Below are 17708 nucleotides of genomic sequence, written 5' to 3' on the forward strand. Positions count from 1 at the left end.
CCTCCCACCCGAATTTTATTTTCCTTTTTGAAGTGACATCTAGGGGCAACCTCTTTTATTGAGAGACCTTTAAGTGTTTTCCTTTATGAAACTGTACCTCCTGACTCCCATTTTGCAACTTACCCTTTTGTACTTGAGCTACTCTTTTTTAGCAAAGATTCAGGCTTCCAAATACATGGCATTTACAAATAGCATTTGGGCAACTCATCAGGACAATATATTAGATATAAAATCTAGTGTAAAATTATTGCTTTTCTTATTTAAGATTCTACAAATTAAGGTTGTGAGAAGATATTTGTAATGAAATAGATCAGCTCTTATCATTTGCTCTTATCTCTTCAGAGGCCCACTGCTAGGGATCTTATGTATGTATTAGGCATAGAGCTCATTCCACAAGCTCAGTTGTGAAAGGAATATGACTTGTTTTGCCACTGCTGCCACTGATGGGGCAAAAACTTAGTTTCTTTACTGACATTTTCCCGATTTTTCAGAGGATGGGGATAGTCTGGATAGTTTTTCTTCTTGTCATTATCAGCATTTGAGAATATTTTCTGCTACTATTTTGGTCATCCTTCCTAGAAGCTTTAAAAAGAATACAAACTACTTGAATGACAGAAAGAAAAAAAAAAAAAGAAATAAAAGGAGAAAAAAGCAAAACAATACAGGCACTATGCTGAAAATGATTCCACCATATATATTATCTGATTTGTTCCCCTCAACAATCCCTTTTGATATGTTTTATTATCCACAATTTCCAGGTGAAGAAACAAACTTGAAGAGATTAATTTGCTTGAAACCAAACAGAAAAGAAAAAAAGAGGCAAAAACCAATCAGAAAGAAATGATACAAATTTGATCTTACTACAAAGCTTCTCTGTTTTGTAATTCACACATAATCATTGTTTCTTGGAAGAATAATTTTGAAATGAAGGTACTATTTAAAAGAATATCTCATTAGAACATCTGTTCATGTTTCAATAGGTTACATTTGACAAACATATTTGAATGTAGGGATTTCATCTATAATACAGTTATTTGACATATAATTTTACATTTAACTAGGAGGTAAGAGAAAAGTAATGGCTTTTGTCTTGATGTAAAACTATATTAATCACTGATGCAGAAACTCATAGAAAATCCACACTGCAACCAGACTTGGCTTTTATCCATTTCAAGGTTACATACGTTTTTCATCCTTTCTACAACCTTTTCTTCATAATAATAATAGTAATACAGTAATAATAAAAGAACTTTCACTTCTTTAAAGGTGGTATATTTGAAATTTATGGCTTATAAGATACTTATACAAATACTTACTGCACATTATTAAAGCATTCCCTCTAATTGCAGAATGTCACTTTTTTAACAAAGAAGATTTATCTGGCATATAAATACTGCTTTCATACTCCCAAAGCTAGTCAGCTTTATTCCAAACCTCCATTTCTTACTCACAATGGAATGTTTAAACTATCAGAATGACTGGGTGAATTAGGACTGAATATTATTCCAGTGACTAAAGTAAATTTAGAAGAAGATTTAATCTGAAGTTCACATTAAATATGAAATATTCTAGTCATCATTCACAGTTGGGCTTACAAATATTGGCTTTTTCAAAAAGTCTCTACTTCCATCACATTCTGATTCCCAAATCTAACACTTCCCCAGGCACAGAAAATAAAATATCTCTAGATAGGAACATCCTCAAATTTCCATCATTAAGTCAACAAACAACTTGCCATTTATTAGTCCTCTACTCTTTCTCTCTTGCTAAAAGAGGGAATTTATATTTGTTAACTATATTCCCTTAAACATTTCATAGTCAGCTCCCCTACCCTCCAAAAGATTGCCAAGTGAAATTTTGATTAGCATTTCACTAAATAGGTAAATCAATTTAGGATAACTTTTTTTTTTTTATAGAACTGAGTTTTCCAATTCAAGAATATGGTATAACCCACCATTAAATAAGTCTTTTAAAATTTCTCTTATTGACACTGTATAGTTTTTTGAACAGACAACTTAGTATCTTTAAGTTAGATTTTCTGTGAATAGTTAGTGTTTTACTTCTTCCTTTCCAGTCCTTATATCTTGTTCCAGTTTCTACTGCTGTGTAAAAAAATTACCGTTTTTTCCTAAGTCCAAGATGTCTCTCTTATATATGGCTGAGAGCTTATAGTCTCTCTTATATATATGGCTGAGAGCTGATGCTAGCTGTCAAATGTGATCTCAGCTGGGCGAATACCTATACATGCCTTCTCCAACATGGTAGTCTCAGGGTAGAGAGGAATCTCTATTTCTTCCTCCCCAGGGTAGAGAGGAATCTCAAGATATCTAATATGACAGCCAGGTATTCCAAGCACAAATGGTCCATCAACAAACTGGAAGCTACATTGCTTTTTTAGTCCAAGCCTCAAATCATGCAGCATTGTTTCTCTCTCATTCTATTGTTTACAAAGCAGTAGCAAGCCTGCCCAGATTTAAGTGTGGGGGACACAGACTTGACTTCTTATTCAGAGGAATATCAAGTAATTTGTTGTTGTGTTTAAGATCATCTCAGTCTACAATCTGGCCCCAGTCTGCTCCGACAATCAAAATGCACTCACTCTCTAATGACTCCACAGAAGTCTCCATTATTGTATTGTTAGTCTCAGATGGGATGCCTGCAGTCTTGGCATTTAAATCAACTGCTCTTGAAGATGACGTTACTCATATATAGTTCCTTGAGTAAAAATCATTCCCGTGGTTCTGGACACCATGAACTATAGAGGTAAGTTATCTACTCCCCCTCAACCCCACCTCAACACACACAACATACAAGATGGGATCAACAGTAAATAACGGCAAAAAGCAAACCGGCTAAAAAGTGGAGTGAAGAGCTTCCTGCGCACGGCGAGACTCACTGACTCGGCGGCAGGAGCAGTAGCAGAGGCCTCTTCGAATGACGGCGGCAGCGGCAGGTCTGGCGCCCCTGCTTCTGTCCCGCGCAGCACGGAGTTGGGCGTGAGGTGGCAGGAGACAGCTGCGTCCCGCGCAGTACAGTCGTGTGTGAGGCGGGAGGAGACATGCTGGCTGGAGACAGAACACGGACACACATGAAAGACAGCCGTGTAGTTAGACTTGACGGTGTGGGCACTAGGGAGCCATTTCCATTTCTTGAGCAGGAGTGGACCTATCCTCAGAGGGTGGGGTGAAGATGAACAGATGGGGTTCAGAGGATGGCCAGGGGGACACTGGGGAGGGGTGCTGGTTGGTCTGGGACCCCACCACCAGCTCTGCTTTGCCATTGGCAGCTGAAGTGGGTCTGGGCGCTTGGTGGGTGTGGAGCCATCCTGTTGGTGAGCTGTGACAGGGACAATCTGCACTGTGATGACCAGGATAACGGAGCAGCACGTGCACTGCCTGCAAGGTGAGGGGGCGACGGGGCGGCTTGTGTTCCTGGATCTTCAGTATCACTGCTCAGCTACCCTGCAGGGATTCTGACCCACATGAGCGGCTCTGAAGGCAGAGCTCAGGGCCAGAGTTTCAGCTCCGGATACACCGTGATGTTCTTTCAAACCTACCTCAGACTGGCAGCTGGTCCTCCCCAACATCCCCAGTGCCACCGGGCACACACACCAGGGCAGAGCTCTGGACATGAGCTGACTCCCCTTCCTCCCCCTCTAGGGGAGTGGAGAATGCCGACGTGACTGAGGTGCCTACTGTGAGCCGGGCCCTTTCCCAGAACTCCCTGACCATTCAAGCTAGAGGGCAGCATCTCCTCACTTCAGAGGTGAGGCTGCTGAGGCCCCTGGAGGCACTCCGCCAGTCTGCAGCAGATCCAAGTTTTCCTATTCCAGCACCAAATCCGGCCTCCTCCCCGAGTGCTCTACGTTCCTTGGCCCTAAGGATCACAGGGACTGAAGAGGGTGGTCGGAGGGGTCCTCAGTTCCTCCACCCACATTTGGCCAAGATCCAAGCAATTGCCTGTGGCGAACATCACTGCTGGGGCTTGGCACATGGGGTCTAATAACCACAGGATTTTGGGGCTCCCAGGACTGAGGGGTGTGTGGCCCCTACAAGATCCTGAACCTTCTGGCTGAGATGAGGACATCAGAGCCAGAGAGCTGAGGGAGCCACAGCAGGAGGGAATGTCCGTGTGGACAGCCGGGGGACAAAGGGGCTTTGCTGCATCTGCCTGGAATTGCTTTCTCATCATCCACATCTTCAGCCTCACCTCTGGCAGGTACTGGGTGCCTGCTGTGGGCCAGGCACCATGACAGGCATGTCACGTGGTTCTTTCATCCTCATAGCCTGAAATCAACCCTTTGGAAATGTTATCATCCCCACTCTATAGCTGAGGAAACTGAGGCCCAGTGAGAACAGCAACTGAATTCCAGGCATGTCCTCACCTGGTGGGTTCTGAATCCCAGCGCAGGCTGACTCCTGAGCTCTGTACTGACTCCCTCTACTAACAGGAACTGGGAGTCCTTGGGCAGCTCCTGTGGGATCAGTCTTCTATATGGATTGTTTCAGAGCTGCACGCCCATCCTCTGAGGTGGGGACCTGTGTGGTCCCCATTTTGCAGGTGAGGAAACTGAGGCAGCTCAGAAAGGTGAAGGGCCTTGGCCAAGGTCACAGAACCCACATTTCCTGGGCTCAAGTTGAGGCTTATCTGAATCCCACCGTGAAGAGAGAATCCCTAAAGCCTGACCCGTCCAAACCCCTCATCTTATGGCTGGTGAAATGGAGCCCCAAAGGGGAGCAGAGGCTCGCCCAGGCCCCACAGTGGTCGTCGGCAGCAACGGGACGCAGGTCTCCATGGAGTCCCTCACATATAGTTTCCATTTTACAGATGGGGCAATTGAGGCGTGGAAAAATAAATGGCACAGAGAAGGCTAAAGGAAGAGTCAGGGTGGTAAACCCAACTTTAGCACACAGAGCTTCCCGAGACCCCCTCCACTCCCTGCCAGATCCCCCAAGACCTGTTCGGGGGCAGGGCTCCTGGCTTCAACCAGCTTGACCCTGGGCCTATCTCTACAAGTTCAGATTTTCTGCCACTCCAGCCCTGAGCCCCTGCCCCTGGCCTGTGCGGTGCTCTGCCTCACCTGTGTTGGTAAGCTGGGGGTCTCGGCCAAGGGCGGTGTGAAATTGGTGCTGTGTGCCTTCAACTTATAATACAGTGCTGCATGTCAATTATCTCTCAGTAAAACTGGAAGAAATAAATTGTGACTTGGGAGACACAGATTTGGGTAAAACTGAGTGTTTCAAGGACGGGAGTCAGGGGCTTATAAAGACAAAAAGCCAAGAGGCTGTCAAAAGTTGCCTGATGAGAATTATGACTGACACTGACGTGAGCCAGTCAGGAAACACGTGTCCTTAAGGAATCACAGCTCACTTCAGGGTGGAGGCTCAGTAAGTAGCTGAAGTTTCCGGCAGGTGTTCCGGATGACTTCATTAGGGCAATAAATGCTCACAGGGCCAGATTCTCTGTGGGCTGAGATGTGCGTAAGTCACACCTCCTTCGTGAGCCCTCTCGAGCAATGCAGACTCCATTTTTATTCTTTCACAAAGGCAGTCTTCTGCTGCCGGGAGCAGTGACCCCAGCTCAGCCTGGAGGACATTCAGGTGAGCTTCAGCTCACTGGCTAGTGCTGGAGGAAGAGCAGCGTTTGCCATCGATCTCTTCCCTGCAGGCGCGGCAGCGCCCACGCCAGCTGAGAATGAGCACAGCTACCTGTGCTCAGGCTTGAGCAGGGGTGGGGGCGGGGAGCGGTCCTCCACCCTTCTAGGCTCATCTGGCTGGTCTAAGATTAGCATGACATGAGGCAGACTAACAGGAGAAAAATAAAAACTGAATAACACGTATACTTCCTGTGTATGGGAGTATGGGAGACAGCCAGGGTAAACTGAGTGAACTCACCAAGAATGCTGAAGCCCTCACCTTCAACATCCTCTTCAGCTAAAGACTGAAGAGGAAGCTGCAGGCAGCGGTCAGTTACAGAGATCAGTTACATGGAATGCCCAGAGGAATGAGAAGCTCAGTTAGACAAGGGCCGGAAAGGTGTCACTTTGGTTTAGACGTGGGAGTCATCAGTGACTCGCTGCGTGGGAATGGAGGAAGGGAAGACACACCAGAGTGGGTGGGGACAGACTGCTGGTGGGGAAGCAGGCAAATCCTTCAGGAAGTTTGTCGTCAGAAGTAAGACTGTCTGGTTCATGTGAGAGGGAAGAAACAGAGGGAGGTGTTCACAGAGAGGGAAATTTGAAATCATCACTGCGAAGGAAGAAGGTGCAAATTAACTAAATCAAAGCAGCAGGATCGCTGGACAGTGCGTGACTTTCTTCAGCAGCACTTAGATGCCTGGGGGGATGTAAGGGGGAAAAGTGATAATCAGTCTGTTGTGCAGTTGGGGAGTTTTGCCAAGTAAGCACACTGAAAAGACCGAAAAGGGAATAAAGGATCTAAGTAGGAGTTATAAAAAATTTAGCTCCTGGAAATTGTTGAGGAGAGTATTTCCTTTACCTTCTTACATTCAGTGATTGGGAACCTGCAAATTAAATTGACTAAAGCAGATTACTGTGAGAAAAAAATTACATATGAATACCTGCAAGAGTTCACAAAGCAATGGGATTTGAAGGGGTGGCTAGAAGTGGGGGCTTATATACAATTTAATAAGTGACAGGAAAAGGAGAAAGGCATTTTTCTGAAAAACAAATGACTTCTTGGTGAAAGGAGAGAGAAAGGGCACTTATGGTAGAACAAGTGACATTTAGGGAGATAGATTAACGCCTTAGGAGAATGTATGGGAGAGATGGCAGGTTTGGGACAATGTCCGTTTGAGTCTGGTGCTCGGAACTTGTCTCTAATTTGAAGAGTGTTTCCAAAAAGTAAATAAATAAAATGAAAAACCTGAGGCAGATTTCGTTTCTCCATGAGGAAACATCTGTGAATCAGTGTTTAAGGTAACATATAGAAAGCTTGATGGCACTGTAACGATTGTTGTGATCCATCAGAACACTGAAACAGCACAGCAGACCCAAACGCTGTCCGTCTAAAATCTTTAGGTCTATAGACAGTGATTAACGCTGGAAAACTCAAAAAAGCTATCAACACGGCTCAGTATCAACGACAAGTTTGGTGGGTGGTTGGGTGCTGTTTAAACAGCTGGCATCCGGGCTCAGTTTGAGTATGTAATACTCCAAAGTGCTGGGTTTTACTCCCAAAATCCGCTTAAAAGTCAATGAGTTGCAGAGAAATGTGGTTTAAAACACTACATCAATTTTAATCATGCCCATAGAATGCAAGAGTATTTTCCCTTAATAAACAGTGTCAGTATCTTACATAACAAGAAGTAAATAAAATGTTAGGCAAACAGCCCAGCAGGTAAATGTTTACTATTTATCTTGCAGATCATATACTTTTTCTTCAAAACCTCCACATATTCTTCACGTGCTTTTGAAACCAGATCTGGACTTAGACTTGACTCGTCCATTGAGCCTACAAGAGAGTCTGTAGGACTTAGATTCAAGTTCAGTAATAGCTGGAAAGAAAATGAAAGAATTAGGTTCTTTACTTAAAATACTTCATAGGTAACTAAATGTCAGTTTATTTTTTAAGATAAGCTGAGACTCTTCTAAGTTTTAAGAAGAATGATTACAACACAAAACACAAGATTACTACTCTAGACTTTGCCCAGGGCTGCACATTGAATTAACTGCTCTTGTGGCTAAGGATCAGAGCGCCTGGTTTTCTCACTTTTCATTCATTTACTCAGCAACCACGTGCTAAGGCACTGTGACAAGCACTGGAACCACAAGATGAAGATGACAGAGTCCACCCTGAAAGATCATGTACCGTAAACTGGCAAAATAGATGAACAGGCAGTTTCGGTACAGAGACATAAATGCCATGACAGGCATAAAAGAGGGCACAGTTGGAACACTCAGAAGGGACGTCCAGCTTTGTGTCAACACTGTCCCCTCTCTGGTGGCCGTGATGTGTAAGCAGATACATGAAGGAGGAGGAGAAAGTGTGGGAGGGAGAGGCAAGAAGCAAACACAAAGAGCGGAGGCAGGAAAGAGATACGGCTGAAGACTTTGGCAAGAGCCAAATCGATGTGGATGTTTTTCTTCCAAGCTAAGGAATTTGGAATTTTTCCTGAGGGCAAAAGGTTAACCACTGACAAAGTGAATGACAGGAAATTAATTGTCATCCACCAGGGCACAGCTACATGAACTGTGATTGCTTGAGTCTGGGTTTTTGGCCTCAGTCACTACCAAACTCGAGAAGCTGATAACCTCCATGCTTTGTGAGAACAGGTCCGTGCCGTGTGCAGATGACAGGCCCAAGGGGACAGCAGAAGAGGAAGGGCACAGCAAGAAATAGAGAACATAGACTTCTTGAGATTTTTTTTAAAGCTATGGATCATGATGAATAAATGAGGAATAAGTACACTTATCATTATGAATGAAATTATGCTTTCACATTTTTCATTAGATATGTGTAAGAAAAAAATTTAACATACTATCTGTTATTCAAACAATAGAAAGAGGTGCCATTTACTGTTTACAGTGTATTTCGGAAATCAATGTCTAGATTTAATTCAGAAATGTTGGCAACATACCTTCTTTTAATTCTCTATCTATATTATTCTCCAACTTCTTCCGCATCTGAAATAAGTCAAATATTATTTTTAATGTTTAAGTTAAACAAGAAACACTGTCATAGGAATGACAACTAGCTTATGAAATGTGGCCTTTAAGTAAACACTTTTAGAGACTTGACCTAACTTGGGGATTGCTTAAATAGAAAAAAATAATTATAAGCAAAATCCCTAGCTTAAAGACTAGATCAGGTTAAATATATGCAAATATAAAAAATAAAGTCATGTAAAAGCAACAGAAGGCAGGGAGATGCAAACTGCTCTGGACTGACATTTTAAAGGAGAGTTCATTTACTAACACCATGTCCCAAAATTACACTATCTGGTCAGCTCTCACTTGCTACTCACCTCACGAACCTGGTTCAATAAAAATCATGCCTTAGAGGCAAATTAATGACCTAAATTATTTTCTATAATTCTATGTTTTGACTTACGAGGTGAGTTGACTTGCCAATGACATTCTGTTTTCTAGCTCTTCCAGGTACAGTCGTTTGTATTTTTCCAATTTTTTTTCATTAGAATCAAACTGAAAAGTTTTACTTTTCAGTTCAGGTTCCAGATCTTTAACTGTGTTCCATTTGACTTACTGAAGCACGTTTATACTCTCTTAACAAGTTTTCTTGAGATGCTGCTTGTACCTAAAGCAAATTAAAAGGATACAATTTTAAAAATAATTATAACCTGAGTAATTACAGTATATTTGTTCCCTTTAGTTTTGAGTCAATGATTGAGAGAGCAATTTTAAGTGTGGGAAAAAAAGCCGAACATTAAAATACTTATCATCAATGTCAAGTGAATTAAATCTGAATTAAGAAATTAAAGTTGAATCACTCTTTTATTAGTACTCATATAATGTGATAGTTCAAAAAATAATAGGATCAATTTAAAATTTAAAAAATTGAACAATACAACCTAAGAGTAATCCCAGAGTGTGGTACAATATTTAAATCACAATATATTCTTTTCCTCCTAGTAGTCTTGAGTTACACCAATTGCTCTTAAAAATGATTCTCTAGTGAGAACTGTTCTGAAAGGTCAATTTAGTGATAGTAATGATGGAAACTGAATTATTTAGAGGGAGTAACAAATGTGGCCTTCCTTCCAGAAATCTACAAAACAAACTGCTATATGGGAAGTAGAGGAAACACATAAAATGTACATATCCGAACTGTAGTTCTCAGCGAAGTGAGTTAGAGCACGTTACAGATCAATGCTTCACCTTTAAAAACTGGCTGAGTTCTTTCAGTGTTTCTACTACATCCCGTCTTTCTCACTTTTTAGTCTCCCGTTTGTACTGCTCCACTTGACTGCGTTCCACTGTGTTCATTTCGAGGTGACGTCTCAGGTTTACTGCTTCTTCCTCCAATTTCTTCTTCTCCTCCTCTAGTGTTCCACATTTCTTTTGCATCTCTTTCATAGATATAACTCCTTTAGAAGAAGTTGAGTTTCTGCACTCAGATGGAGAAGTACTGAAGATGCAGATTCCACTTTTGCTGGAAGATCAGCATTCTGCAAGAAAAAGATAAAATTGTTTGGTAATGAGGTTAGCAGACTGAGAACAGCCTAACTCTAACCCAGCATCAAAGGTTGAAATAAATTCAGTTACAATAAAATGGTATATCTACCTTGCGGAATGGAGAAACTCAAATTACTCAGAAAATCAAGAAAAAAGTTCAAACCACCAAGAGTCACAAAAATATACTGTTTATTGTCATCATCTTTGTTATACACTTGTACTTGATTTTACACTTATTTTCCTGTAATTGTTTCATGTCTTTCCTACATAAAATGCCTATAAGGCACCTGTTAGCAGAAAGTCTCTTACCCCTTCCTCCCCCAAGCCTTAACTCCATGATTTTTAAAGTTTTAGGGAGACCATATTGAGTTACTTAGGGCTGCATTAATAAATGCCTCCCAAAACAAGACTTTGAAAAACAGACTGCAATTAATACATCTTATAAATATGGATTCTAATGCCATAAGCCTTTCTCTGAACTACAAATATTTTATGCTAGTTTGAATTGCATTCCGAGGAGCAATGAATGATTCACAGAGTTAAGGAGAAATCCATCTCCTAGTGTAGTGGTTTAGTAAGATGACCCATACATTTTTCTAAACAAACAAACAAAAAAGCCTTAATTCTTGTAATCCTTTGTGGCTCTCCACAAAACAAGAGAACATACTCAACAAAAACAAAAAAACTTGCTGGAATTTCAGTGACACTGACTTGGGAAGAACTGCTTGCCTTCAGATAGAAGGATCATTTGGTGAGACAAGGCAGGTGGAGGTGGTGGTTGTAAAACATCTCTACAAATTCCTTGACATTTCCCCTGTGAAATTCCCTCCCCTGAAATATGTGCTGGCCTCAGTCAACTGGTTTCTAGGGGACAGAATGTGGGGGCACTGCTGTGTGATTTCTAAGGCTAAAGGGCTTCTGACTTTCACTCCATAGGGATGCTCACCCTTAGAACCCAGCCACCACGTTGTGAAGCCCAGGCCACCTACTGAGACTCTGTACACGCAGCTGTCCCAGCTGATGACCCCAGGGAATGTCCTTAACCAAAGCCAGCTCCAACTTCCAGACATGTGCATGAACAAGCCTTTAGATTATTCTAGTGCCCGCTTGATGCCAAGTGGAGAAGAAATGAGCTGGCTCCACTGAGTCATATATAAACACAGATTTGGGAACCAAGCAAATGCTGTTTTGAGTCACCAGGTTTTGAGGCAGTTTATTATATAAATTACTAGCAATAAATAACTGGCACACATATTGATATTAAAAATGGGGCACAGCCATTAAAAACGAACTCAAAATGTGGGGATGCCTTTGCACCTGGAGGTAGGTGAAACCTGAACAGATGTAGAGAAGAGTAAGAGTGAAAGCCCAAAGTGTCCCCGAGACTGTGAGTGGAAGCCTGAGGGCCCTTGAAGGGCTGAGAGTGAAGGCTTCTAGGCCAGGGAAGAAAATGACGCTGAAACCAGAGGAAACGGGACTCTTGCCACCGAACAGCTGAAAGTAAAATTGATGAGAGAGATAAGCTAAAACAAACAAAAAGATTATTAAGTATAAAGGAACCAGGACTCACTGGGTTCAAGTATCTGTATCCCATTTAAAGCATCTCCACATGCCCAATTGTCACATAATTGGTAAGCAGAGAAATGACTTCCAGGCTAAGATCAAATGTAGGGGTGCTGCCAGGAAAACAGTCTAAAGATGAAGCCAAGACTTTGTTAAGACCTTGGAAAGATTTAAGGTGCTGCCTCAAATTCCTTTAAAGATCTTAAAAGCATAAGAATTTTAAAGGCATGGTCCCACAACAGCTTCACAGGAAGTCCAAGGTGAAGAGTTTATCTCAAAAAGATGTGAGAGTAGCTTTTCCAATGGCATGAACACCAATAAAATTCACAGGAAACTCAAAGCTTTAAAGAGAACTGTGGTAGCAAAAATACTGCTTGCTAGTTTGGACTGAAAGAGACAGAGACAGTGCAAAATGGGAAGAGGCCTTTGGGTTTTTCTTAGAAGGTCTACAAGGAGGAAGCTGGCTTGAGAGAACTATTCAGCTGCAAACACAGGTCACTGCTCATGAAAGGGACAGAACAAAGAGCTCAGAGAGGGCAGCGAAGGAGAACCCCCCCCAGGGTTAGGACTAAGTCCTAATCAAAGAGCCGGCAGCATCAGGCTGCATTTCAGAACTGCTATGGACCAGTGTGCCTCCCATCTTCCATCTGTGAGTGAGGGAGTCCTTAGGATTTAGCAGAATGTTGGGTTTGTGGTGGCAAATAACCCGTGTCTCCTTATCCTCAAGCCTCAGCACTGAGAGGAGTGTACCCAAGGGGCTGTACTCCAGAAACCACACCCAGGAACCTCAGCCCCACCTGGACCTGGTGAAGATGGGAAAGTAAGACCTTGGGCTGGAGCCTGAGCCTAACACCACAGCGACCGAGACCTGCTCTGGAACTGAGTAGGGATAAGTGGATTTCTTGTATGGAAGCAGTAAGAAAACATTGTGGCTAGTGAGTAGATTATGCTGGTTTTTGAATGTCTCCATAAGTTTTCAAAATTAATTCCATAAAAAAGGTAGAATATGGGCCAACCTTAAGTGCCCTGCTCCTAATGAACAGAAACAGTGAAGTGGCACCCAGTGAACTGCAGGGCGGGTTTGAAAAGGCAATTCAGCTTCTGCCTCGCTCTTAACCCTGGAACCTAGTCTCAGGTGGGCAAGCTCAGGCCACAGAGACAGCTTAGGTGTTCCAGGGGAGGTGGTCCACCTGCCTGCCCCACCAAAGCCACAGCCCACCATCAACCATCAGACATCAATGGATGAATCTTCAAGTGATTCCAGCCCCTCGCCTTTGAGCTGCCCCACCTGAAGCTGAGAGGAATAGAGGCCGGCTGTCTTGGCCACACTTTTCCTAAGTGTAGGTTGTGAACAAAATAAATGCTTATTTAAGCCACTGAACTTTGGGGAGTTTGTTAGGCAAAAACAGATAAACAGGAAAGTGGATGAAAAAAGATAGCAAGAAATGTAACTTGAATATAGTAGAAACTGGTCTCCTATAAACTGGAATGTAACAAACGTTGAGATTAACTTACTAATGACAAAATGCTGATGAGAAGCAGATAACTGAAAGACCTAAGAACTAGCGAGAAGGAAGATACTTTAGAGTTCCCTCCAATTACAATTTCTTACAAATAGGCATGTATTTTGCAATTTCCCCTCAACTTTGAGGATAAGGAAGACTGGTAAGCAAGGAGACATAGGATTTGAAGTCTAATAATTGAAAAACTAGAAATAGTCAGTTTATCAAAATCAGCCTTTTTACCTCATTTCAATTAACTGAAATTCCAAGAGACAGGCAGCTTTGAGAACTTACTAATCTAGCACTCACTCTTCATTTTCCTTTACTCAGAGAGAAAATAAAATATTATGGAACCATAAATGTAGTGTCCTTTGGCAGTATTTAAATACAATTTTTCCTTTACCTTAAAAGCTTGTTTGTAAGGGAAGGTAAGACTGTCTCAGCTTCATGTTGTAGTACAATGCTTCTCCATATCACACAGATTGGCTTTGAACTTTTGAAATTCAAATTACAAATCTGTTACCTGTTTCTGATAAACTGATTGAATATTATTTAATTTTTAACAGCTGTACTCTTGAATAATTTTCCTTGGATGGGATGAAATATTTATTTCATTAATTATGCATTAAGCTATAGAATACAGCTAGGCATCTCTCTTTTTGAGTAAAAGGAGGTAGACACAGGGAGCTGAGAATGCAGGATCTACACCAAGAACAAGATCGGCACCAGTGTTACACACAAGAACCAAGCCAAAAGAGGACTTCATCATGAACCACAAGATGATGGATTAGAGAGGCTTCCAAAGAGGAAGGTTGAATTAGTCTTTTCCAGGCTTAATCTTTTGCCTCTAGAAATCTATGGGTGAGTCTATGAATTATAATGAGTGCAACATAATGAAGTATATTGCAGACTGAGTCAGCAGATCCTGTGACCATGATTTCATGGAAACTGGAGTGAAGTGGGAGGCACTGGGCGAGAAACTAAAGGTCTGAATGAGGGGGGGAAGGAATGGACTTTATCTTTGCAAGCCTACTTTCTGTCATGTCACAGAGTCAGCAAGGCGTAAGCTGGCCACAGGCCCCTTCAGGAAGCAGCAGATCTCCACAGAAGTAGAGTTACAGACATTCCACGACACTGACTTTTTATTATTATGTAAAACAACTGGTAATATGCAAGATGACTCGGAAAGAGTTCTCATAACATCTGAATTGGTACTGGCATAGGACAGACATAGATCAATGCATCACCACTGAGAATCTAAAACAAACCCTCACATTTACGGTCAATTGATTTTCAATACGAGTGTCAAATAACTGAATGAGACAGTAATAGTCTTTTTAACAAGTGGTACTGGGACAACTGGATATCCACATGCAAAAGAACAAAATTCGACCTCTACCTCATACAATATATATAAAATTAACTCAATGAAAGAGCTAAAACTGCACAATTCTTAGAAGAAAACACAGGCGTGTGTCTTCATGACTGGATCTGGCACTTGTTTCTTAGATAGGACAATAAAAGACAGAAATAGATTAACTGAACCTCATCAATATTTAAAACTTCTACTCTTCAAAAGACACCATCAAGGAGGTAAGAAGGCAAGCTCCTGAACAGGAGGAAATACTTGAAAATCCTACATCTGATCAAAGACTTGCACCCAGGATACAAAAAGAACTCTTACAATTCCATCATCAAAAGGTAATCCAATTTCAAAATGGGCAAAAACCTGAACAGACAGGTCTTCAAAGAAGATACACAAATAGATAAGCACATGAAAAGACCCCCAACATTCTTAGTCATCAGAAAAATGCAAATCAAAACCACAATGAGATGCCAGTTCACACCTACCAGGAGAGCTGATGACCAGTCTCGTGACAGGAATGCATAGAAATTGGGAGAATTACACACTTTGGATAAAAATGTTAAATGGTGCAGCCACTCTGGAAAACAGTATGGCAGTTCCTCAAAAGGTTAAACAGAGTTACCATATGACCCATACGACAGCATTTCCATTCTTATGTTCCCCAAAGAAATGGAAACATGTTTACACCAAAACTTGGACAGAAATGTTCACAGCAGCATTGTTAGCAATAGCCAAAAAGCAGAGGCAGCCCAAAGGTCCATCAACTGATGGATGGATAAATGGTTTAGCCCCACAACTGAGTAACATTTGACAATAAACAGAAATGGAAATACTGACAAGTGCTGTAACATGGATGAAACTTGAAGACGTTTTGTCAAATGAAAAAAGCTAATCATGAAGGACCACACAGCATGTGATTTCATTCATGGGGAACACCCAGAACAGGCACATCTGTAGAGACAGAAGTCAGACTGGTGGTTGCCTGGGGCTGAGGGAGATGGGGGGCTGGGGGTGATGGCCAAGGGATGCAGGCTTTCTTTTCAGGGTGATGGGAATGTTCTAAAATTGACTGTGGTGACAGCTGCACATCTCTGAATATTCTAGGAGATACTAACTATGCATCCTAAATGGGTGACTTATATGACACGTGAATTTTTTTTTTTTTTTGGTGGAGGGAAGTAATTAGGTTTTAAGTATTTACTTTTAGAGGAGGTACAGGGGATTGAACCCAGGACCTTGTGTATGCTAAGCATGCACTCTACCACTTGAGTTATGCAATCCCCCCTATAATATGTGAATTGTATCTCAATAAAGTAAAAAAAAAAAAAATCCAAAGGCAGGATCTAGAAAAGTTTCTTAATTCTCTATTTTGAGTGTACAGACATGATCTGCACTTCTCCATGCTTTGACATGTCTAAAATGAAGAGAAAATGAAGGCAATGCCTAACTTCAACTGGTTTGTATAATGACCTTTCTGCACAAGTTACTCTGAAATCCACGAAATAAATACACACAGATTCTATATCCATTCACAAAAGTGAAGACGAGACATGACAATTTTCTGGAACATGCCATGAAACATTATCCTCTGATTTTATCTAGCTTGCCTCATTGTGGTGAGAGATCACTAAAAAAATACTGTTTAATAGGAAAAAAAAGTTAACTTCTGTGAGGAAAGATGTATAATTTTCAACTTCTCTAAGGGTAAATGTTGTAAGAAAAAATATATAAAGAAATGGCAGGATGAAAGTCAAAGTTTAAGAAACAAGTGCATCATAAAGACAATAAAAGTGTAATTATAATGAAGATGCAAAAGAAAGCTGTCCCTGAAAAGCTAGTGTCCTGCAACATTCTGCGCTGCACACTCACGGCCGACATGCTGAATTTCACACGTACTGGGTTCGCAGTTTGATGTGATTTCCTCTCTGACTCCTGTGTCTCAGCTTCTACATCAGTCTGATGATGTGCCGTCACCTCCAGGGATGCTTCCAACATGGACACTTTCTTTCGGGTGTCAGTCAGTTCTTCTTGAAGCTGTCTCATACGGGCCTAAAAAGATAACTCTGTTACTGATTTTTAAGTCACCTTATCATAAAGTTACAATAATAATATGTAACTCCAATATATGGACTTTGAGAAATATCCCCACAGACATCAATTCGCCTTCTTTTCCTCATAGGCACACATTCCTGTTTACTGAATTTCATTAAAGACACAGAAGGCGTGACCCTCCTGCCTTACCGACAGAAAGTTAACTTAGACAATGGATGCAGCCCCTCCAGCCATTCCCTGCCCCTCCCAGGAAGTGGCCGAGCTTTACCCCCACTGAAGTCTCAAACAGAAACGAGTGTGTGGGTGGGATGAGTGGTGGTAAGTTCCACACTGTGGAACATTCTCCCTCTTTCTCATTAGAGGCTTAAGTTCAGAGTTCTTCACATATTCAATCTGGTGTTTAAATCCTTCCAATAGACTCCTATCTCACAGTAAAAACGAGGTTATTCCAATGGCCTTTGGGGACCCGAGACAACCTGGTCTCCCCTGCCTCCTGGACTGCAACTCCTACAGCTCCCCCCACCCCTCCCACTCACTCCCTTCCTGCCACCCAGGACTCTGGCTGCTTCCTCCTCAGTCTGAAAATGGGACCCCACTGCCAAACTCGTACATCAGAGAGCGCTCCAGTTCCTCTGTACTGGACAAACTTAGATCCAAATGACAGTAACTGAGCCTTGAAATGAGAATTGTGAGCAAATTATTTGAAAAAATATTCAAAGTAAATTATAAATAGTCAAACACAGTTTTGCTAAAATTTACATTTGCCCCAAATTATTACTGAATGAAAAGTAGATGCCTTTAAGGAGTGGAGAGGTCATAACAACACATGATTTGAGATGGAAATATTTCTAAATTTAATTCCAATTGACATGAATAAAAATAAAATTATATCAACTAAATTAAAAGTATATGAAAAGCTACTGAACGAAAAGTACTGCAAGATACAGCATTTACACATCAGTTCATCTGGGAAATCTGGATTTGACTGTCAAGATAATCCACACAATTGAATCTTTTCTCTCTCTTTTTTCTTTTACTTTTTTTTATTCACACAACTGAATCTTAATTTCAA

General features: G+C 41.6%; 1 protein-coding gene across 8 annotated transcripts in view; it reads right to left on the minus strand.

Moving 5' to 3' along the window:
- Positions 1–674: 674 nt before the first annotated feature.
- Positions 675–17708, minus strand: part of LOC141573286 (coiled-coil domain-containing protein 144A-like) — a 50329-nt gene continuing 33295 nt past the window's right edge. For 5 of the 8 annotated variants that reach the window (XM_074367769.1, XM_074367766.1, XM_074367773.1 and 2 more), the window contains 5 exons: positions 16454–16633; positions 9857–10146; positions 9072–9275; positions 8599–8644; positions 7232–7515 (listed from right to left, as the gene is read on the minus strand). In XM_074367769.1, coding sequence (XP_074223870.1) covers positions 10051–10146; positions 16454–16633 — 276 coding nt within the window. In that variant the 3' untranslated portion in view covers positions 7232–7515; positions 8599–8644; positions 9072–9275; positions 9857–10050. Of the gene's footprint in view, positions 3066–7231; positions 7516–8598; positions 8645–9071; positions 9276–9856; positions 10147–16453; positions 16634–17708 lie in introns of those variants that run through there. The other 3 variants (XM_074367767.1, XM_074367768.1, XM_074367770.1) reach the window with 3 other exon arrangements.

This window comes from Camelus bactrianus, chromosome 7, assembly GCF_048773025.1.
Source record: "Camelus bactrianus isolate YW-2024 breed Bactrian camel chromosome 7, ASM4877302v1, whole genome shotgun sequence".
Classification (NCBI taxonomy): Eukaryota; Metazoa; Chordata; class Mammalia; order Artiodactyla; family Camelidae; genus Camelus; species Camelus bactrianus.